The sequence below is a fragment of the Psammomys obesus genome, unplaced genomic scaffold (genome assembly GCF_907164565.1).
Source record: "Psammomys obesus unplaced genomic scaffold, mPsaObe1.curated_primary_1811, whole genome shotgun sequence".
NCBI lineage: Eukaryota > Metazoa > Chordata > Mammalia > Rodentia > Muridae > Psammomys > Psammomys obesus.
The window spans coordinates 3,340,857-3,366,075 of record NW_026596452.1 but is presented as its reverse complement, the minus strand read 5'-3'; the positions used below and the strand labels follow the sequence as shown (position 1 = coordinate 3,366,075).

The window sequence follows — 25,219 nt, the reverse complement described above, 5'->3', positions numbered from 1 at the left end:
CTTTGCTATCTGTTATTGTGAGCTGCTTCCTGAAATTATAAGGGAAGGGGTCATTTACTCATACAGAATGTCAGGATTTCCACACCAGTCACCACACCTCTTTGCAAAAGACACATCTTCCTTTGACTGGAAACAATCATGTTGGGTGTAGAGGTTAAAACATTGGGCGTTTCCAAGGAAACTTTGGATCAGTACATAGTAATATGCAACCAAGAGGTCAGGAATCTTAGCAAATCTGATAAACAAGTGGTTTGGGATGCCTAGGAGTGCATGACAGTAAAACATGCGAGAAACCAAACAAATAGCCTTTAGAAATGCTGAGAACTCAGGAGTTAAGAGAAGATAAAAAAAAATAGGTTTTACGAAGTTGTGATAGCTGGAGGTATACCTCAGGGGCAGAGCATTGAACAGTATGTATGAGGCTCTAGAGTCAATTACCAACACCATAAAAATTATACAAAGTATTTTGAAATGTTTATTTTATTAGGCCATAGTTAAAACACTTTCCTATTTTCTCATTTCTGCAAAGCATGCCATTTGCCTAATAACAGTAAGAAGAATAGCAGCTACTATTTATGAAAACCTTTTACATTTTCACATTTAATATGAAGAAGTAGCCCAAATACTTTGTGCTCAACTATTTAAACAGTCATGGAAATCTACTCGGCACTTCAACTGGGAAGTGTGATAATTAACCTAGAAGCTAGTTGAGCAGTCTCATCCACATTTTTTATTTCTTTCAATGAGTCATGTAAGGAAAGATTTTTATTGTTCCTAGAGGCTAACAATAAAGAACTAAGGTCTTTTTTAAATGTATGAACTCATTATATTCTTATAATCCCCACTAGGCTTTCATGATTTTTTCTATGCCATAGAAGAGAAAACTAAGATTCAGTGAGGTGGAGTGACTTGACAAAGCTAAAGACTAGTATCAGACTACTAATCCCTGAAAGCATGCTCTTTATTACTTCACTATATATGCTAGGAAATGAAACTGAGGTAGTGAATAGAAGAGCACTGGGTCTCTAATATTTGAGAGATTTCTATCATTTTTAGTGAAGACTGGTTGATAAATAATAGATACAGTTAGTGAAAAAAAAACACATGCTTTTCTTTAATTTTCATTTCATTACTCTGCCAGTTCCACATTCCTTTTTGGACATTTAAACATTGCAAATTTACAATTATATACTGCGATAAGTACTTTGAAGTCTCCTAGTTATGACCACTGTACGATTTTGATAGGGGTACATGGTATTTCAATGCCCTATTCTCTCTCTCTCTCTTTCTCTCTCTCTCCTCCCCCTCCTCCCTCCTTCCCTTCCTCTCATGTGTGTGTGTGTTTGTATGTGTTTGTGTGTGTACATGTATGTGAATATATGTGAAGGCTAGTTTATCAACTATTTCTCACCTTATTTGTGAGACAAGGTATCTTACAGATATCTGGAACTTACTGATTCAGCTAAACTGACTGGACAGTAAAACCCAGGGATCTGCCTATCTGTTCCCTATTAGTGCTAGGATTTAGATGGTATGGGAAGCATTAGATACTAAATGCTTATTAAAATGATTATTTTTCATATTTGTAAATAAGATAATCCATCATTACATTTGTTTAAAGAACAAATTGCATTTAATTGTGGCAACCTTTTGCTGATTTTTACAGTATGTAGTGAAGAATGTAGTGAGGGAAAACCCAGCAAGAGCTAACACGAGCATTTTCAAGACCTACGTTGATATAGAAATTGACATATTTATGCATTTTTACTTTCTCCAGACTTTTCACATCTTCTCTAAATAAAACTAGAGTCAGAAATACTCACTAAACATTTACTTTTAACGAGTAGTTTGATAAGCTTTATTCATTGTATTGCAACTTTAAATGGATAAATGATGAGGCATGAGAATGATAGATTAATATGGCTATTAAACAGCTGTATATCCTAATAGTATTTTCATAATTTCCCTAACTACCATTTTCTTCTAAGTTAATGGCATTTGTGAAAGAAGGAAAATACTTTCTAAATGCTGCCCTACTGGTGATCTTTAATTACCCAACATCTCAGAGGAAAAACTTGTATTGTTTTTAACTTTATTGCTTTATTTTAAACTTCTTTATATAATTAGAATCCCTTGGGAATGATCACCTAAACATTCATTTTAAGACTCTTCATTCTTGATGTAAAACTATCATTTATTCCTTAGTGTGATTCTTCTTTTTTCAGAGTTTGACCTACTCATCTTAGGTATCCATTGTATTAATTGGTTGCTGTGAAAATCTTGAGATGCAGTGAAAATATGATAAGTACCAGTTCATGAGCAAACACACAGAAGTTGTGCTGGATGTAGACCACAATTTCATACTCCTGATCAGAGGGAAAAGAGACATAAAAATGCAAACTATAATTCTGCATAAATATAACAACGAAATTAGATGGTAGATAAGTTGCCTAGGGAAATAGGAAACTGTTGGGTTGAGAAAGAAGAAAAGGCTGAGGATGGGACCCTGGAAGACTCAGTGGATCAATGAATGTGGAGATAATCTTGGGCGAGTAGGTAGATATTTGTGAAAACCAATAGAATTTATTGGGGTCATGAGATGCAGCCAACCGCTAATAGGTTGGACAAATTCATCCCTTCAGATATGGCTGTAAGAAGCTCTCTGGGAAAGGGGGCTCTATGAATTTGGATGATGAATACAAGTCACATTTTAGGAAATAGAAAGATATGAAAAAAAACAAACATCATTTGAGTTTGATTAACATTAAAAGAAGGATGCAGGTGTGATGGTATGGCTTAGTGGTAGGGTGTGAGCTAAACATGCTGGTTTCCTGGGCATGATGCCCAGTACCAAACAAAAGAAAATCAAGGAAAAATGAAAAGAGAATGACAATTTAAAGAGAGATGTTTACATTTAAAATATGGGGAGCAGGAGCTGTCTCTGACAGCTGGCGCTTTGAACACCTCCCCCTGGGTCGTTCAGCTTTGCCAGGCCACAGAGGAAGATGATGTAGCCAGCCCTGATGAGACCTGATAGGCTAGAGTCAGATATAAGGGGAGGAGGTCCTCCCCCCATCAGTGGACTAGGGAAGAGGTGTAGGGGGAGAAGAGGGATGATGAATGAGATTAGGAGAAGACAAGGAAGGGGGCTACAGCTGGGATACAAAGGGGAAAAACATAATAAATAAATAAATAAATAAATAAATAATAAATAGATAAATAAATAAATAAATAAATAGATAAATAAGAAAATAAGATTAAAAATGTGGAAGCTTTTTCTAGATAGGATGGAAGTTATTTATGTTTGAGGAGAATTTGGCTACTTGCATTCAGAAGTAATAAATTATTTTGTTAAATTTTAAAATAGCATGATGATGTTATCTGAATTAGTGGGTTTTTTTAGATGATTTTTTTTTTATTTACTGCATTTACGAACTATAAGAAAGATTTTCCTAATAGGCATTGTTACAAAGCAGTGACAAGGGCAAGTCCCAAGGAACTCAAACGGGTTGGAAAAGCATGTTCCCAAACAAACTCATAGGCTATTTATTTCCTAGATGATTAAAGAAAGTTATTTGGCTGCCTCCCCAGTTACTTAAAATACTATGATTGTTCTCACTTCCTTTTGCTTAACTAAAATATGAAGGTATAAATAACAGAAATCTTTCCATGTGCTAATCAGTTAGCACTACTTGCTTAGTATAAATTTTAGGTCATCTTATGGTTTATGGGAGCCATAAACTATCATGTCCTGTTATTACCTCCTATTATTATGAACATTGATAGATTAAAGATGTAATTTCTTAAGTGCCCTTAATTATTTGGAGGTATGATTACAGGAACATTGTGTTCTACTCAATATAAATAATTTCTGCTGTGTCAGTCTTTCAGAGATTAAAGGTAAGGCTAACGAGTTGGAAAGATGCTAAGTAAGGTTACACAATATAGGCACAAAATGCACAATTGCTACTCTAGGTTTTTTTTTTTTTTACTTCCATTTATTTTTTATGTTTTAAATATTTTCTTTTTTAATATAATTTTTTATTTATTACAATTTATTCACTTTATATCCCAGCTGTAGCTCCCACCTTCATCCCCTCCCAATCCTGCCCTTCCTCACTCCCTCATCTCTTCCCATGCCCCTTTCCCAGTCCATTGATAGGGGAGGTCCTGGTCTCCTTCCAACTAACCCTAGCCTATCAGGTCTCATCAAGACTGTCTTTCATAGTCTTTCTCTGTGGCCTGGTAAGGCTGCTCCCCTCCTTTCCCCGTCACGGGAAGTGATCAAACAGCCAGCCACTGAGTTCATGTCAGAGACAACCCCTGTTCTCCTTACTAGGGAGCCCATTTGGAGACTGAGCTGTCATAGGATACCTCTGTGTAGGGTTTCTAGGTTATTTCCATGAATGGTCCTTGGTTGGAGTATCATTCTCAGAAAAGACCCCTGGGCCCAGATTTTTGGTTCTTTTGTTCTCCTTGTGGAGCTCCAGACCCTTCCAGGTCTTTCTATACCCCCGCCTTCTTTCATAAGATTCCCTGCACTGTGCCCATAGTTTGGCTATGAGTCTCAGCATCTGCTTTAAATACCCTGCTGAGTAGAATCTTTTAGAGACTCTCTGTGGTAGTCTCCTGTCTTGTTCCTTGTTTTCACCTTCTTCTGATGTCTATCCTGTTTGTCTTTCTGAATGAGGATTGAGCATCTTACCTAGGGTACTCATTCTTGCTTAGCTTCTTTAGGTGTACAGATTTTAGTATGATTATCCTATATTATATGTCTAATATCCACTTATACGTGAGTATATGCAATGTGTGTGTTTCTGGTTCTAGGATACATCACTCACGATGATCTTTTCTAGTTCCCACATTTGCCTGCAAATTTCATGATTTTCTTTCTTTCTTTCTTTCTTTCTTTCTTTCTTTCTTTCTTTCTTTCTTTCTTTCTTTCTTTCTTTCTTTCTTTCTTTCTTTCTTTTTTTAATTACAGAGTAGCATTCCATTGTATGAATGTACCGCAGGAACATCTGGGTTGTTTCTGGATTCTGGCTATTACAAATAAAGCTGCTACGAACATGGTTGAACAAATGTCCTTGTATTATACTTGGGCATATTTTGGATATATACTTAGGAGTGGTATAGTTGGATCTTGTGGTAACACTATTACTAATTGTCTGAGAAAGCACCAGATTGATTTCCAAAGTGGTTGTACAAGTTTACATTCCCACCAGCAGTAGAGGAGGGTTCTGCTTTCTCCACATCTTCTGTAGCATGCTGTAGAGCAATAGTAATAAAAGCTGCTTGTTGATGGCATAGAAACAGGCTGTTGGATCAATGGAAGCGAATAGAAGATCCAGAAATAAACCCACACACTCATGTATACCTGATTTTTGATAAAGATGCCAAAACCATACAATGGAAAAAGATACCATCTTCAACAAATGGTGCTGGTCAAACTGGATATCTACACGTAGAAAAATGCAAATAGATCCATACTTATCTATCACCCTGCACAAACTAATGTCTAAGTGGAGAAAAGACCCCAACATAAAATCAGACATACTAAACCTGTTTTTGTTTATTTTTAAAAAGTAATAGTCACTTGGAAGTACTATTTTAAATTCCCTGCCTAGCTCTCAGGTAATGAAGGTGTTTCTTTTTTTCCCACTTTTTAAATTTTATTTATATTTTTATAAATTACAGTTTATTCACTTTGTAGCCCTGTTGTCACCCCATCCCTCATCCACTCCCAATCCCCCTTCCTCCCTCATCTCCTCCCATGCCCCTCCGCAAGTCCACTGATAGGGAGGTCCTCCTCTCCTTTCCTCTGACCCTAATCTATCAGGTCTCATCAAGAGTGGCTGCATTGTCTTCCTCTGTGGCCTGGTAAGGCTGCTTCCTCATCAGGGGGAGTTGATCAAAGAGCCATTTTCAAATCCCTGCCTTGTTCTCAAGTCATGAAGGCAGTTCTTGATGAGAACTCATTTTGTATTCAGAAACTGTTGACACCATTCTGAAAAACTATGGAATCTCATTTAGAACAACAAGATGGTCTTTGCTATCAGACGTGTTTTTCTCAGCCAAAGACATTCTCCGGTCCTCTTACATTGTGTTATTTTAAAGATACACCCATGTCAAAATAGTCTCCAGTTGTGGAATCTAGAAGTAACCATTGAGATATAAGTCCTTTTATAGGTGTTTGTCAGAAAAGAGAAAGATATCGCCCAAAAGTTGCCAGTTACTTGCAGAATATGTGCATTTTTGTAGCCATTTTTTTTTCTGGAAAATGTTAGCCAGAAACTGATAAAGATGAAACTAATAAATTACTTATCTACTTGACGCCTTTGTCAGCAGGAGAAAAGTTTACATCTTTCAGACTATTTATGTCTTCCGTTATTTAGGAGATTGCCAAGCTGGATTCTCCTCTCATTCTGTTATTTGTCCTTTCTGTGTTGTGTGTGTTTATGAAGGCTTGGATTGAGGGGCCTTAAGACTTTATGTAAGGATGCTCCAGTTGGTATTGTTCTGTGATGAGGATTTTCTTAGGAATATGACATATACATTACTTAACACTTAATAAGAATATTTTTAAAGCATTTAAAAAATACTTGCCACATGTGGTATTCCACACCTTTAATTCCAGCACTTGGGAAGCCAAAATAGGTCGATAGCTCTTAGTTCAAGACCAACCTGGTCTATGTATCAAGCTCCAGGCTAGCCAAGACTGTAGAGTAAAACCCTATATCAAAAACATTTTTTTCAAAGCAGAGATGAGTTTTATATATGACTGATCTTTGAGTACAAATTAATTTCATAGATGAAATATAGATTTTGTTTTTGGGATTTCAATCTAGGGAAAAATTGTAACAAGAACTAGTTGTTTTGAAATCTTCCCAAGCTATTAAGCCCACACTCTTTCCTATCTAGAGCTGTTTTTTTCTTCTGTAAAATGTTTGTGTCCATTTCTTTCACAAAATGTGTTGGTCTTCCCCAAAGAGGGCCATGTTTCCTTGGCAATCATATGCCTGGTGCTTCTTTCTTTGTATTTTAAATCTTTAGAAACAAAAAGGATACATGGAAAAGATTTGTAAGTTTCACATGTGAGAGTTCTCTTTATTTTGTTGGGAAAGTTCCATCAACCATATAGGAGTGAGGAAAATATATTATATGATAATATTTTCTAGCTACTATCACTAGGATTTTAGTTTCATTATTTATAAAATGGAAATATCAGTAGTCCTTGTCTGCCCAGAGCTGATGGGAGCATTACATGAGACAATGCATATGAATAAGTTTCAGCCAGTGCCAGGCACAGAGAAAGCTCAATAAATGTTTGATGATATTCATAACAGTAATAAAGGGATTGGAGTCTCAGAAAGTTGTATTGTAGCATTTCACCATAGCATTTTTCTGATAAGAAATCAGATTACATAATCAGCCAAGGTTATTTGAATTTGCTAGTGGAAAGGAATTTTACTTCTTTGTAATTTAATGGATGCCATGTATTCTTACTCAATTATCAGGGTGGGGAAACTATGTACATACTGCCATACCTTGTGCCTTTACTGTGATAGGATTTTTTCTTGAACCTTTTTAAAAGTCTGGCACAACTTTTAATATTTTGCAGTACATTAAGTTGACTTTCTACAGATGATTATTAATCAAACATCAAATGTTCATGAGAAATTGTACTAGCAGAAAGTATTTGGGCTTTATGAATATTGAGAAATCATTTATTTTTAACCATATTGTCCTTTGGTATCTGTAGAAGATTAGTTTCAGGACTTCCTGTGAAAATGAAGATCTGGGGATGCCAAAGTGCTTAAATAAAGTGTTATTTGCATATACCTTATTCATATTCTGTGTACTTTAAATTATCTCTAGATTACTTATAATATCTAGTATATGTAAATGCTATCAAAATAATAGCTATAAATTTTTATTGAAAGAATAATAGCAACAAAGAGATCTCTACATGTTAAGTATAGATACATTTTTTAATGCTTTCTATCTGCAGTTGGTTGGATCTGAAGATGAAGAAACTGAAGAACCACTAAAGGAATTAAATTTGCAGATAGTACTTTGTAAATATCCTAGTCTTTCACTTTTCTCTAAGACCCCACCTTCTATTTACCCTTGATTTTGCTTATTTGTATGTGTCACACAATAAAGTAAAATAAATGGCTTCAAAATATCAACCTCCATTGACATTAGAAACCTTAGTAATAAGCTACACAAACCAACTTGAGCTAATAAAGGTAACTTATGAGGCTGGGACATCACACTTCAGAATTTACAGAAAGCAGAAATATGACAAGTTAAAGACAAGAATCATATATATCATCTGTTGACATACTGCCTTAGGGAAGAGAACTCTCATCCCACTCTCTTGAACCCACTCTCTTCTGTACTTGGGTTATAATGAGCTATTGGATCAAATCTGCTAAGAGTATATGATTAACTAAGTTCAGATCACAAGCTTCTAGCTGGGCTAGATCAGGAGTTGGGAGGAATCTGACCTATACCTATTTTAATGGCAGTTGAGACCATCTTACATAATAACTACAAAGAGGAGAAGTGGCAATTTCCCCAAAGGAAACCAGAGTACCTCTAGAAAAGAAAAATGGATGTAGAACAGACCAAACTTGTAAATGCCCGTGTTCCACCCTGCTAATAGTATTATTCTTTACACCAAATATAATAGTCAAGCCAGTCTTTAATTAGCCTGTGAAAACCTTGAAAACTTGGTCTGAGATCTGACTTGTATGTATCTAAAGATGATCTTCCATTTAAGCATGCTGTCACTCATAGATGATCACCTTTCCAGAGACATTCAATAAGAAATTATGGCTTCATCATTTACACTAAAATGAGTTTTATCTTTATATATTTAATTGTCCAAGTAAGTAAAACAGGTCAAAATCTATAATTTCTTAAAAATTAAAAACAGATAACAAAATATTAGGAGAAGGGTTGTTTAGGTAAATATATTTATTTTTCTCAAAGAGAATGTCTTTAATGTAGTAAAGGACCCTGTTGCTTTGAAAATGGCTTAGGTTGGGGTGGAAGATGGCTAGGCAGGTATAGCGATTTCTGTACAGGCATGATGACCTGAAATCAGACCCACAGCACTCTTGTAAAAAGCCAGACACAGTAGTATATGAATATGATTTCAGGCAAGGGGTAAAGATCCTAAAGGCCTGATGGCCAGACAATCTGGGCAAACCAGTGATCTCCACATTCAATAACAGACCCTGTCTCAAGGAAATAAGGTGGAGAGGAATCACAGACAATATCCAAAGTTGACCTGACCTCCATGTGTGTATGTGCAGGCAAGCCTGCCTGAACACACTTGTGGGTACACAAACCATAATTTATGTGTTTTCCTTCCTTTCCCCACTGTCTCTGGCTGTCTTTCTCTCTCACACACATGCACACAAAAATGACTTATCACACACATATGCACAAAAATGACATATTAACTGGTTTAAAATTTTAATTTTTTAACTTATTTTTTGTAGTCTTGGAGGTGGAACACAAAGCCTGCAATATGTTAAATAAACACTATACCATTGAATAACATCCCCAGCCCTCTTTTTCCTTTTTTTTTAAATTTAATTAATCTAGAACACAATGCTGGGCAATAATTACTCCAAGCCCACCTTGCTTCCTCTCTTCCAGATTTCCCACATTGTACTTGCTTTTTAGTCATATATGAGGTATGGTTCATTTCTCCTAATGTTTCTTCTTGTGATGTTTTCTAGACCTTTCCTCTTGAATCTCTCCTCATATTCTCTTCTTCCTCTGTCCCTCCAGACTAGGATGTCCCACCCTTTTCTCTCCATTGCTAAGCATTGGCTGGTGGTTTTTATTGTCAATACAGAGAACAAATGGTAGCATGTTTACACAAACTTGAGACAGGTAATGCACATCACAGTACAATGTCCAGATTGAAACCAGATAGTGGGGTAATGAAATCAGCATTTGAGTGAACAAGGGTAAATTGTGTATATTCCAAAAGAACATTATACCAACATTTCCCCCTTTAGTTCCAATGGCTCCTTGTCTTTCAATCCAATAATAATTACAAAACAGTTATGAAAGCTATTAGTTAGGATTTACATGTGCAATGTCCAGTCCATGTGCATTTGACAACTTAGGAGAAAGTATTTGATTATCTATCCTATCTTGACAAGTTTAAAGTTCTATACCTAATTTAATATTTATCCTTATTTGTCCTACCTGTATAAAAACATTTTCTTAAATTCTAAACAACTTAAGTTTAATTGTGAAAGTATAATTATTTGGTCTTCAACCCCACCAGAGATTTGAGAAAGAATAAAATTAGTTATTTGAGTAAATAAAAAGTACATGTTAGCAGCTTCCAAAACATAGAAAATTGACAGAGACAATTTGTTACCTAAACAGTCACCCAAAACTCTCTATAATGATTGGAGCATCATCTGGTCTCACTGGATGTCCACATGTAGAAAAATGCAAATAGACTCATATCTATCACCCTGAAGAAAATTAAAGTCCTAGTGGATCAAAGATCTCACCATAAAACCAAACGCACTAACTATGTTGGAAGAAAAGGTGGGGAAGAGCCTCCAACTCATTGACACAGGAGACAAACTTCCTCAACAGAACACCAATATCTCAGGCTCTAAGATCTACAATTAATGAATTTCCTTTTTATTTTTAACATAGAATCTCACTAAGTTGCTCAGATTGTCATTGCATTTGGAATTTTTCTTCCTCAACTTCCTGAGCTCATGGTATTATAGACCTGCATCACAGCTGGTTCCTGTGGTTTTAGAATGTGATGTAACTTAAGTATTATCTACTTGGAATTGATTCCTTTTATTTTTATGTTTTAGGGGAAGACTTACCCATTTCGTGGTGCATTTCCACCTGTGTGGAATCCCGTGGCATATCTGGATTACAACAACCTGTGGAGGACATTGGATGAAATGGGAAAAGAGGTAGAATGTGTGTTAGATTTATACATAACATATTGCTGAAGAATGAAACTGATTAATATTTTTTGCAATCTACATTGCCAATTTGCACTGATGCATGCTCTTTCCAGTGTACTCAGCAACTGTGCAAAATCTAGAAGGATTTCCACTTGACAGATGGAGAAAATAAATACCAAGTGCTTATATAATTTATTCAAAACCATGCAGTGAGGGAAACAGAATTCAAAAGCACCTTTGATTATAGTACTGCCTGTATGCCACCATCTCTATGCCTTCAAGCATATATATGACATATTTCTGCCAAATATCTACTTAGAGTTATGTATCTGCAATGCCACTTTAAGTTGTAAAAGAAGGAAGGACTTTCTGTTTCAGAGTTAATTTATTCTCAGGCTCCGTAAAATTACTCTCTCAAAAATCAGTTTGGGGCCAAAATGGGTGTGATCTTCCAATAATAAATTGATATTGATAATTATCTTCACCATTTCAGTTACAAGTACATTGATATATACTGTAATTATGATCACTGTTATTGGTAATGTTTGACAGTAACATTAAAGGCATGAATTCCAGATATATCTCACTTCTCTATGGACTTCCAAACTAATTATAGAAACCAAGAAAGAAATTTTTAGAGGTTCACATGATGGATTCTCTGAGGAGAACTAGGTAGCACAGTGGTGGCAGTTTACTTCACTCATGAGTGTTTCATTGCAGATCCCTGTTGATGCACCATGGCAAGCACGACATGCTGAGGAATGGGACAAGATGACCATGAAAGATCTCATTGATAAAATCTGCTGGACAAAGTATATTTGACTGCTTAGGATCTTATTTTCCCTCTCATGATCTGTATCCTGTCTTTAGTAGTAATGCTGTTCTTAGCAACTTGTAGGGAAAGTTAAGAAATATAATAACCTTATTAGTCATAACAGATTTGAGCAAAAAATAAATAAAAAACTTAACACAGTTAATGCACAGAGTAGAACATCTTTGGACAAAAGGGCCATGTCCTCAATAAAAGTAACTATGTTTTTATTTTATATAGAGATTGCCTACAAAAGGAGTTTGTGAATTTTTTTTTAAAACCAATCCCAGAGGCTAGAGAGATGGCTCAGTGGTTAAGAATACTAAGTGTTACTTATCAAGAGGCTCTGAATTCAGATCCCAGCACCCATTTTGGGTGGCTAACAATTGCCTATAACTCCAGCACTATCGAATTTGACCCTCTATTTTGCTCTCCATAGGACGCCCAACAAATGTGGCAAGTATTCACACTTCTCTCCTCATATACTTTTTTAAAGATATATTTTTTTTATTAATTATGGTTTATTTACTTTGTATACCATCTGTAGCTCCTTCCCTCTTCCCCTCCCAATTCCACCCTCCTTCCCTCTTCTCCACCCATGTCCCTCCTCCAGTCCACTGATAGTGGAGGTCCTCCTCCCCTTCCCTCTGATCCTAGCCTATCAGGTCTCATCAGGACTGGCTTCATTGTTCTCCTCTGTGGACTGGTAAGGCTGCCCCAACTCTGGGTGAGGTGATCAAAGAGCAGGCCACTGAGTTCATGTCAGAGACAGTCCCTGTTACCGTTACTAGAGAACCCACTTGGACACTGAGCTGCCATGGGATCCATCTGTGCAAGGGTTCTAAATTATCTTCATGAATGGTCCTTGATTGGAGTATCAGTCTCAGGAAATGCCCTTGTGGCCAGATTTTTTTTTTCTCTTCTTGGGGAGCTCCTGTCCCCACCATGTATTTCTGTCTCCTCTTTCATAAGATTGCCTGTACTGTGCCCAAAGTTTGGCTATGATTCTCAGCATGTGCTTTGAAACCCTGCAGGGTAGAGTCTTTCAGATGCCCTCTGTGGTCGGCTCCTGTCCTGTTTCCTGTTTTCTCCCTCTTATGATGTCTATCCCCTTTGCCTTTCTGAATGAGGATTGATTATCTTACCCAGAGTCCTTCTCCTTGCTTAGCTTCTTTATGTGTTTGGATTTTAGTATGTTTTTCTTATATATCGAATATCCAATATCCAGCTATACCATTCCTAGGCATATATCGAAAAGATACTCAAGTATAAAACAAGGACATTCGCTCAACCATGTTTGTAGCAGCTTTATTTGTAATAGCCAGAAGCTGAAAACAACCCAGATGACCCCTTAGTTGAGTAATGGATACAGAAATTATGGTGCATTTACACAATGGAATACTACTCAGCAATTAAAAACAAAGAAATCATGAAATCTTCAGGCAAAGGGTGGGAACTAGTAAAGATCATCATGAGTGAGGTATCCCAGAAGCAGAAAGACACACAGGGTATATAATCTCCCCATATTTTAAAATGGAAATAAAACAGATTTAAAAATAATTTCCTTATAGACATAGATGTGAAATTAGCTTGGAAGAATGAAAATATAAACACACAATTATTTTAATTTAGATTTATTATTAGTTTAGTAACTTATGGTTGACTACTAAAGTCATATCTTAATGATAAGTATATCTTCTTAGAAATATGGTCTTAGTCAATTTCATGGATAAATATTCCAGAGCATATATGAACTAAGATGACTAGTAGGCTGTATAATCTTGTGGAAACCCTGTGCTCAAATGCTATGTTGGCACATGCTCATGTTTATTTTGCCTGTATTTGAATTGGCACATATAGAACTTACATACTTGTTAGCATATATTTATTCTGTTGAATAAATATGAAGACATTATCAGATAGTGATAAATTTGTTAGTAATTAGCTCCTGCCCTCATGCATCGCATATTCTTTTAGCAGGCAAGATGCATATTGAACACGTAATTATGCAGTGTTAACATAGTACCTAACAGAGAGAATCTTAGTTTCTATAAGGACAGAAAAAATCATTTATTTGGTACAGCATATGTTAAGATGAGTAGCTAGACTAGCCAAATTGGCAAGCTCCCAGTTCAGTTGAGAGATACTGTCTCAATAAATGAAGTGCAGAGAAATTTAAGATGACACTTGGGTTTGACCTCTGTCCCCCACCCCCTGGGTGAAGATGAGTCAACACACATGTAAAAACATATACATGCATGCACACCACACACATACATGCCAAAACAACAACAAAAAATGCACCATAGTGGTGAAGGGGAAGGAAGGGAAGTATAATTTTGGTGGGAAAACATGTGATGGCCAAAAAGGGTGAGATGGGGTCTTCTAGGCATAGGCTAAGGTTAGGGTAAGCTTGTCGTTCACTAATATGGTAATAGTAATACCTTCCAAGAATAAGCCTTAGCAACAGTTGAAAGTAAACACACACATACACACACACACACACACACATACACACACACACACACACACACACACACACACACACACACACACACGGTTAGATGCTAACTTCTAACTTCCAGGGTAATTCATGGGGCCAAGAGTGAGGATACAAAAATAGATAAAGTAGCAATATGGAATTTTCTATGACTTAAGAAAATATGGTACCTTATAAGAATGATCAAAGAAGCATAGGGAAACAGGATGGATGGATTTTTCTAGAACAAAATCTTTCAGGAATAGCATATTGTTAAGTTAGGAGACAGCAAAAAGTAGCTGCTATAATTGGGAATCCTACAGAGAAAAGAATGGAGAGGTTGATGTTAAGGAATTGTGTCTTTCATGAATGATCAAGATGGAAGAGGACAGATTCAGACCTATGAGTAATGTAAGGGAACAGTATCTCCTAGACAGAGAAAGGAAAAAGTAGCTTTTGGAAATGGCCTAAGAAAGCAAGGAAAATGGCACATTTTAACAAGTTAATGGTTAGTATAACTGGAGCATAGAGCAGTGTGGAGGGTAGTTGAAGTCATGGGCTAAGCAGACTGTAGTTCGTTTCATATTGTCTACCTTCAAGGTTTAAGACATTTCTCCATTTTATGCCATTGAAGATATCTTTGTTTTTGAACTTTTTTGTCTTTAGTTTTGTTTTCTTTTGTTATATTTGTTTTTATGAAATATAGTTTCATTATGTAGGCCAGAATGGTTTCTAACTTGCTATCTTCTTTCGTCTGCCTACTTCATGCTGAGATTATAGGCCCTGTTACCATGCTCAACTTACCACTGAAGTGTTGGAGGTTTTTGTTTATTTGTTTGTTTGGTTGGTTATTCAAGACAGGGTTTCTCCGTGTAATACTGCTGGCTGTCCAGGACTCACTTTGTAAACCAGGCTGGCTTTGAACTCACAGAGATCCATCTGCCTCTGCCTGTTGAGTGCTGGGATTAAAGGCATGTGCCACTACACTCAGCTTACTGGAGTGTTTTTAAAATCCTCATTGTGTTTAGCATGGCAGGGAATATAAGAGGTGATGTAGGGTGGAAATAGAAATGTCACCACTTTCTCTGTCTATGTAAGAGACTGTACAGTAGGATGGACCAGAGTTTTTCAGAAGAGATGGAAATGTGAGGAAAGTCTTTAAAATAGGTGAAAAGTATGCCTAATGATCAGGGTCATTGAGTCTTTAGATAGACCATACTTGTAGCTAAACCATATTTCTTAATAACAGGAGAAATTGTTTTTTCTTTTTACTCCAAAGTTAACAAATGCTTTCCTGTGGAAGCTGAGGCTATGAGGCTTTTGATTTTGTGTGTGTGTATGTGTGTGTGTGTGTGTGTGTGTGTGTGTGTTTTCCAAAATAGTAGAAACACTTTCTCTTCCTGCTACATTATATTTTGTAAAGGTACATTCCTCTGGCTTCTATATTTTTAATTATTTATGTGTGTGTGGCAGCTGTATACATTTCACAGCATATATGTGTAACATATGTGGCTGTCAGAAGATAACTTTTAGGACTTGATTATCTCTTTCCTCCTGTATGGATTGACATATGATTTTCACTCTTATTCTGTGAACAGAACTGCTCGGGAATTTGCTTATACTTTTGTGAACATTAACGTGACTTCTGAGCCTTATGAGGTATCTGCGCTGTGGTTCTTGTGGTATGTGAGGCAGTGTGGTGGCACCACTCGGATATTCTCAATCACCAATGGTGGCCAGGTATACCTTGTCTATTCTAAAACTAACTTCCCAGAACAATTCTTGATAAGTCCTTCATTTTTAATAATCATTTATCGTACTATAAAAATGATCTAAAATATGTCTGAAATTTTTATTTTGTCCTAAATAGTTCATTGCTAAAGAATATTTCCTTTTGAATTAATTACACCTTAAGAATTAAGTTCCTTTCCTTAAAATGAAGGGAAGTGAAGCTATTTATATAGAAGTAGCTAAACTACTAAAAATAAGTCAATTTCCAAGAAAATTGTAGTGCATATAAAATTAGTATACTTAAAACCGTCTGTGTTCTTTTCATAGGCTTCTTTATCCCACCTGTTTCTCACAGGTATTCTTTCATATTAACTTCTGTAGAATGAAAATTACTCTTCTAATTCACACAAGTGATTTGGGTCTACTCTTTCAATAGTAAGTTCTGTAGTTTGGATTTTAGAATTTAACAGTCATCTTGCATTTGTTTTTGGCCCTCCTTTACTTCAATTACTAGAAAGTAAAGACATTGAATTCAATATATAATAAACTAGCAGCAAAGCCAGAATTCTAAAACCCCAATTCCTTAGACTCTGACATTCATTGCAAATATCTCTCTTATACAAAGAGGATGTCTCTTATCTAGGAATGTTATGTCTAAGTGGAATGAGGTTAATTAATTAGTTGCAGTTTAATTCTAATTTATGCTGTGTTACTTGAATCCCAGAATTTTGAGTGCATATTATGAATGCACACTTTATCTTCAAAGTAAACTATTGTTCTTCTCCAGAGATCTCCAAAGTCCCTGAATTATTATTGTGATAGACCCTGGTTTTGGCAAATATAAAACTTTTGAACTTTTAAATTGTATGATTGTAGACAGAAAGTCAATATTACTTTTTTAACTCATATTTTACTCAAGGGTTATCTACATCCTTCATTTGTAGGGGACAAAATACTTCTAGACAAACCTATATGGCATTTTGGAAAGTAGAGTTCAGATTTTGAATCTCAAGCTATTATCACAATATCTTTTAAAATACCTTAACATTTAAACTTTTATAATTAAATTTTTAAAATTCTAAGCACAGAAGAGTCAACAGAATTAGTTCATGATTTTTCTATTATATTAGAATTTGGAACACCTGGAAACAGTATTAAATGGCTGTGATGTCTTCAGAAAGGCTACATCATAAATTAAGTCTAAACTATTCTTTGATTATTTTTATAGAGAACATTGTTGATCTCACTAAACAACAATTGCAAAAGTTACTGCATAGATACTCATAAGTGAGGTATCATAATTGCCAACTGTGGCCTGTCCCTCATTTACTGATGTTCATTTCTAATTCCTCAAAGAATCTTGCAGCAGGCTAAGAATATTCCCTATATTTTAATCAAGTGTACTATATGAATAACTTATGACTGCATTTATATCTGTGAGGGTATGTGTACATGTGTACACATATATACATATGTTGTAAAAAGATCCAATTTTTGAATGATATTCCATGATTTATTTGTTTGTTTTTTTATTTTTAATTTTTTTCTCTACAATTTATTCACTATATATCCTGATTGAAGGCTCCTCCCTCAACTCCACCCAGTTCCACCCTCCCTCCTCTCATACAGATACAAATGCAAGAACAAACATATAATTAAAAATAAAAGAAACATTGAAAAATAGTAACATGGTTCATATCCATATTCATATATGTATGAAATGTCTAAGAATTTAAATCCTAAACAAATAATGATTCATCATGCACACATAAAAAGAACTTATCCTTTTGGATTATACATGAACAATATCCATGCTGAGAATAGCTGGTTAAAGACAGCAGAACACTTCTGATCCTATAGTGTTGCTCAAGAGAAAAACTTAACAATGTTTAAAGGAATAAACAGATGCTTAGCTATCAATATTCTTCCTTGACAGTGGAACATACATTTAGTTTTGAGATGATATTCAAAAGCCAAAATTCCGGTTTCCAAGACCTGATTTGGCTATTTCTGATAGGGTGTGCTAACCCTAATAGCAACCTGAACCTGTTTTCTTATATTCACATTATGTGTAATATAATATTTTCTATGTCCTTGCCTGCTCAGTCAAGTAACTCCATGGGGAGATAGAAACCAAGCCCCTAGGATCAATCAGCAAGGTTACTTACCTTCCCAGGACTACTTACAGATACCATACTCATGAATATTTGAAATTTCCTATGCATTCTATTTGCATTCGATCAGAGCACCATTGACATAGAGAACATTTTTTCCTGGTCTCTGATTTTATATGCTAGTATTGGCTTTTCCTTGCTAGAAGCTATGCTGAGGATGATAGCTGAGGTACCTTGGCTTACTGTTTTTCTGTCCTAAAGATTGTTCCCACAATTGACTGTTTCAAGGACAGAGGTCTGGCATTGTCATTGTTAAAGATTTACCAATTAGTGGCAAGTGTTGTACCATTCTGCTTATATAACTTTCTTTTTTTTTTTTTTTTGTTTACCTTTTCGCATAGGAACGGAAATTTTTGGGTGGATCTGGCCAAATAAGTGAACAGATAATGGACCTCCTTGGGGATAAAGTGAAGTTGAGCTCTCCTGTTACTTATATAGACCAAACAGATGACAACATCATTGTAGAGACACTGAATCATGACCACTATGAGGTAATCCATTATAGCAAAGCAGTTTATAGTAAATAGGTTTTATGCCTTTTCAACTTCTTATATATAATCTAATCAGTCATATAATCAACTCTAGCATATATCTACCTCAAGTCTTCCATATTGACAGGCATGGTTTACTTACTGTCCTAGTTTGTTTCTCTGTTTCTGTGATAAACACCATAACCAAAAGCCACTTTGGGAAAAATAGGTTTACTTGACTTATAGTTCCCTATCACAGTCCATCATGGAATGAAGTCGTTGTAGAAATTCAAACAGGAGAAGAGGCAAGAATCATAAAAGAGTGCTGCTGAATGGCTTGCTTTCTTATACTGCTCAGGACCACCTGCACAAGGTTGATACCATCCACAGTGGGCTGAGCTATCCCTTATTAATCATTAATCAAGAAAATGCCATACAAACATGCCCATAGGCAAGTCTGATGGAGACAGTTCCTCAGTTGTGGCCTCCTTTTCCAAGCTAACTCTATTTTGTGTCACGTTGATAAAACTCACTACCTCACCTACCTTGTTCTATTTTGTTGTTTCACAGTGGCTTAATTTGGTATGCTTTTTTTCCCCCTAAATGGTGCTTCATAACTTCTGCAAAGGCTGAATCTCATATTTTAGGTGATATTTTGTATATTGCATTTCAGTGCAAATACGTAATTAGTGCCATCCCACCAGCTTTGACTGCCAAGATCCACTTTAAACCAGAGCTTCCATCTGAGAGAAACCAGTTAATTCAGCGTCTACCAATGGGTGCTGTAATAAAGTGCATGGTGTATTACAAGGAAGCCTTCTGGAAGAAAAAGGGTAGGTTGCTTTTATCTGTGTTTAAACTATTAAGTAAAGAAATTACATTTTAGAAATATTGAATAAAATATGCTGAATGCGAAAAGATAAATGTCTTCAAATTTGAACAGAAATTATAAATTTGTCTCTAAATTTCACAAAATGACCTCAAGAGTGATTGTCGACAATGGGAGAAAAAAGTTAGGTAAACAATGGGAATATCAATAATGGAGCCACCACTGTCAAACTCTTGGCATTTACCTTGCTGCTTAATCTTCATGAACAGAATGAGACCTAGGAGTAAGTATTTGGTGGAAATAGTGCTGCTCTGAAGTAAGCTATTCCTGGACTTTACCAACTTATTAGTACTGGTCTCTAAGCATAAAATGACGAAAAATTGTGATAAATGCTTATCAAAATGTTATGAATATTGGATGAGATAGGATTTTGATATAAGATATCAAAAACCATATAAGATATGGTTCCTGCTCATATTCAACAGAATTCCTTTTTACAATTTCTAGGGTTAATAGAAGTGATTCCTTCTAGCACATCCCATATGCACACAGGACCATTTTACCACTTTTCCCCATCTTACTATTTTTCCAGGCTGTATGTAGCCCTTTATGGAAAAATGATAGAGACAGGCCATTTTCTACCTAAGGAATAGACATCCTTTTATAGTCATGTGTGTCTTTAAAATAAAAGGTTAGAGAAGTGGAGCAAAGACTTGTAGTTTAAGATTTTCCTTCTTCCTCAGTAATATAGTTTATATACATTCTATTTATGTGTGTATTTCTAATGGTAGTTTTAATCTCTTAATTGATTTTCTCCTGATTAAGACTATTGTGGCTGCATGCTAATTGAAGATGAGGAAGCTCCAATTTCAATCACTTTGGATGATACCAAACCAGATGGATCATTTCCTGCCATCATGGGGTAGGTTGAAACTGGATGCAGTTTCCAATTTGTGTTAGTATAGGTGCTGGCAAAGGATATTGCTTTTAATTGGCACAAGTTATGGAAAGTATAAATGATATCATATTTACATGTATTAAAATATCAGTGTATTAAAATATAGCAGTGTTTTTGTGTGTGACACAAAAATCCTGGAAAGCTACTAAACTAACACCATTTTTCACTTGTGTCCACCTATGTATTTCTTTCTTCTATAAAAGTTATATGCTGAGGGTAGAGTGGAATAGGCAGCTAGACAGTATAACAGTCAATATTGCCTAGAGGCAGACTATCCACAGTCATTCTGGAAAGAGAGCCACTTTACCGTGTAAAACCTTGTAAATTCAATGTATCTAGACTTGATCTTCTTCCCAAACACTTGTTGCATACCACCTAATAGTATCAATTAAAGATGATGCAGACTACTAGTGGATGGCTTTAGTTATCATTAACCAGCATTGCTTCTTTTATTTTTAGATGTACACAGATAGTACCAACAGCCTACTGAGAGCTAGTGCTCCAGAGGAGAAAATGGGCCCTCACAAACGAAATGTTAAGCAGGGACTCACCTTCCTAGTCACCTACCTTTGTCCTTTTTTTAAAAAAGATCCTATAATCCATAAAAAGTCTTTTATTGTGCTGCACAATTAAAAAAAACCCACATGTTCATAACAGTCAAGTGACTTTTAGGGACGAATGATTTTCTGCTTTTGTTTTCTATGAAATGTGGGCCTCCTTCCTGAAGAGATAGGTGAGCTCAATAAAACATCACAACATGCCATTTTTTGAAAGTTACAGAGTAAAGGGACAGGGCCATGTTCCAAGGAAGTTATGAAGCTGTCTCTGCCTTGGGTTGCTGGTAAAATGTTTTAGAACCACTTCTCTGGCTATAAAGTAAGAAATAACACTAAATTCCCAAGGCGGGCAGGAGATAACAATATAATGACCATAAGAACAACACATCTTAAGTCCCACTGAGTAAGGCGAGATTCAGGTAGTTTAGCCAGCTTGACATTCTATAGGTCAGCAAAATAAAAATCACAATGCAAGTTTCATAATGTCAGTGACAATAATAATAATAATAATGTCAGTTATAGATGAAAAAACATTGATGCTCTTGCCTTATGACCCACTGAAGTTGTTTTAGCTTTATAACAGGGACCTATGTGTTGCCACCCTTTGACAGGTATTGCTGAACTTCTTTAGGAAGTTCCTAGAAGAAGATATATTTAGTAGTTTTATTTTATTGGTAAAAAATGTAAATCTGGGTGAAAATGTTTCAGTACATTTATACCTTGTGGAATGATCAAATCAAGTTCATTAGCATATCCTTTACCTCACATGGTTTTTTCTTGTGATAAGAACATTGAAAATCTTGTTTATCTATTTTTAACTATACAATAAATTAATATTATCTATGGTCATTCTACTCTACTGCAGATTAACAGAACTTATTCTTTAAGTTTAACTGTTACTTTATATTTATGGGAGGCCAGACTATATCTCTTCCAAATATGAAGAATCACTAAAAACAGTTGTGATGCCAGAGAGCTCTCTTCCTGCCTTCTGTTAATCTAAAAGCGGGGCAGAGATTTAAAAAGGCAGAGGTCTTTCTGTTCTGTCTTGCATCTCTCTTATGTTAGGAAGTAAGATCTCCTTTGCTAGAAATATCATTTTATTAGCTTAGAATGAGAGCCAGAGGAATCTGTGAGCTGACCTCAAAAAGTTACTTCTTACACATTTGCCTTCTCATGGTTTCCCATCTTCATAAGCACAAAATTGCTTTCCTTTTTTTCTATAATGTGCTGTTCTTGATATGGAAAATAAGCCAGACTTATCATCCCTGGGTTACTTTTTACCATTGTGTCTCCCAAAGGACAAGCACTGCAAATTTCTTTTTTAAAAAAATCTCTTTTGTTGTTATTATTGCAACTATATGAGTAGTGAGGGTTGGGGTTAAGTAGAAATACTTTGTCTTTTATTACTGACACAAATTACTAGCTAGTTGGTGACCAGCTAGTCTTGTATTATTAGGGCAACAGTCTTTACCATCCTCTTTTTTGTGGGTACAATACTAGGTATTGAACCTAGGGCCTGGTACATGCTAAGGAAATATCTTCTGCCTTTTTGTACAATTTATTTTGATATAAAGATTCATTAAATTACTCAGTAGAAAAACTGCTTTTAAACATTCCTGCTTAAGACTCTTGAGTCTGTATTTGTAGCACTGTACTGCCAGGGCGAGCTCTGCTGCTCTCCCTGAGAGAGCTCTCCCTCCCTCCTTCCCTTTCTCCCTTTCTTCTCTCTCTCCCTCCCTTCTTTTATCCTTTCTTTCTTGAGGCAGGTTCTCATGTAGTCAGACTGGAGTCCTACTTGTTATATAGATGAGCTAGCCTTTAACTCCTGATCCTCTGGTCTCCACCTCCTAAATGCTGGGATTGCAGGAATATACCACTGTATCTGACTTTGTACTTTGGTCTCGATAATGAGAACCTTAAAGATATATCACCTCCAGGTTGATCTTTGCATTTGGCTCTAAGACCCTCAAAAACAGAGGTGATATTTAAGCAGCACTGTATTTGAAATAACCATCACCTTTTAGAAACTGTACTTTAGAACTATTAAATATCTCCAACACAACCCCAGCTTTTTTATTTCCTCAGTAAATGGCTAAAGAAAATTGAACAATATAAGTCCATAGTTAAAGGGAGTATTGTATGCCTTACTTGATATTTGACAGATATAAACAACAGTTACTTTGAGGTCAAAGCCATATAAAATTAACTGATTAATAACTTAATTTTTCATCAGATCTTAGTCATTTTAGTATACAAGTCTAAACTTACTGATTGTTGCAAAAACTATTAATTTTGAGTCAACACTGAAAGTGCTACCTCAAGCAAAATTATGATTGTATCCCATAAGGCTGACTAGATCAAATTTCAATTTTCAACTCATTCATTTTTAAATCCTAAGACACTAATGATGGATTTCATTGTGGCATTTCATCCATACTTTGTTTTTAACAGTGTTCCTCTTCCACTGTTCATTCTCATCCTCTACTACTCCTCCAGTGAGTCTCTTTACTTAAATAATATGCAACTACCTATGAAACTCCATCCTGTGTTAACACACTTTGCGTCTTTGCTTTTTAGAACATTCTCTATTAGCAGTCCTAAAGGAGTTTCAAGTCAAATTGAGGAACACTTTAATTCAGGGATGATGACAGGAAGAGATGCCCAGTTTTAGCCATGATCTATTTGCTTATTGGATATCTCTAAAACAAAATAAATACAATTTTAACCATTTTAATAAAGAAGTAGTTTCTCATACTTTAGTTTATTTAGATTGTGGGTGGGTACTGGAGAATAAATCCAGAGCTTTCTACATACTAATCAAGTACTTTACCACTGGGTTATGTTATCACCCCTCCCTTGAAATTTTGTAAGATTTTTGTTTCTGTTAATAGTGTAAGTAAGGATTCATCTTACAATTCAAATCTTTAAAATGTATGTGCATTTAGTATGATTAACGTAATAAATAGATTATTTTTTTAGTAAAGGAGACAGATAGATTATTGTTGGGGTTTACTGAGTTATTTTATTGGGAAGCTGCATTTAATCAGTTCCCAAGGAAGCTGACTTAGAGATAGAGACATGGGTACAGGAGGCTTATTGGGACAAACTTTAGGACTTACTGCCTTTGTGGGAGGGAAGAAATCAGGTCCAATTAGGGGGAGAGCTGGATATTAGTGTTGTCAAATGCAAGGTCTCAGCCAGCCCATGAAAGTCTGGAAGCTGGAATAGCCCTACACAGTTTTTCTAACCTGAGACAAGGGAATGGGCCAACTCAATCACTGGGTGTCAGTTGTCTCTTAGGAGGGACAGGATATTGACCAAGTATATCTGCTGCTGAGTATAATTACTGGGAAAGGTTTTATCTGTGAGATAAGGGCACCAATTATTGGTTTTAAAGAGCATTTAGGTAGTGAATAAGGGGTAAACCATGGCATCTATGGCTTGTATTAATAATTGTCCAGCTTTTCTTGAGTGTCATTGCCAGGATAATAATCTAGTGTAATCTTAATATGTATAATAACATTATAATTTGCTATAATATCAAATATGGTTTGAATTTTAGATGTAAAATGTTGAGCACAAGGTTGCCTGTTACTTACGAACTCACAAGCTACAGAGTTCTGGATACAGAGGAAGCCTTAAGACAGGATAGCATTTGTTCTAGGAGAAGGGGAAAGATGCAAGAGTTCATTAATGCTGAGTAGGTGATAATGTACATTTATCATGAGTATAACTGACTATTCAAATGTGGCTTTCTTTTTCAGCTTCATACTTGCCCGGAAAGCAGATCGACTTGCTAAGCTACAAAAAGAAATGAGGTAAACAATTTATACCTGAAAATCAATAATGGTTGCCTTTATAGTCTGTTTGTTGCACCAACAATAGTCAAATAGCAGCAAGAAAAGCACAATATTTTACAAATATTCTCAACCAGAACAAAGAAATTTTTAAAAAATACTTTTCTATGTTCTCTTTGGCCAAGTTAATGTCTATGTACATATATTAATTTAATTTTACACATTTGTGATCATTTTATGTGCTTAACAGGTACAGTTTTCCCAGAGTACTTAACTGTATAGAGCCCTTATGGCTTAATTACTTCTCTTAAGTGCCAGCTCCAGCCTCTGAATATTTACTTCACCAATACGATTGCCAAGTTGATAAAGTTCTAACCAGGGAAATACTTGGTGTGTGTGTGTGTGTGTGTGTGTGTGTGTGTGTGTGTGTGTGTGTG

The 25,219-nt window shown here is 35.7% G+C and overlaps 1 protein-coding gene across 1 annotated transcript in view; it reads left to right on the top strand.

Moving 5' to 3' along the window:
• Positions 1-25,219, top strand: part of Maoa (monoamine oxidase A) — a 65,470-nt gene that overhangs the window by 27,787 nt on the left and 12,464 nt on the right. The window contains exons 4-10 of the mRNA XM_055598265.1: positions 10,875-10,979; positions 11,694-11,785; positions 15,862-16,003; positions 18,510-18,659; positions 19,312-19,471; positions 20,293-20,389; positions 24,750-24,803. Of these exons, the coding sequence (XP_055454240.1) occupies positions 10,875-10,979; positions 11,694-11,785; positions 15,862-16,003; positions 18,510-18,659; positions 19,312-19,471; positions 20,293-20,389; positions 24,750-24,803 (800 nt within the window). The remainder of the gene's footprint in view (positions 1-10,874; positions 10,980-11,693; positions 11,786-15,861; positions 16,004-18,509; positions 18,660-19,311; positions 19,472-20,292; positions 20,390-24,749; positions 24,804-25,219) is intronic.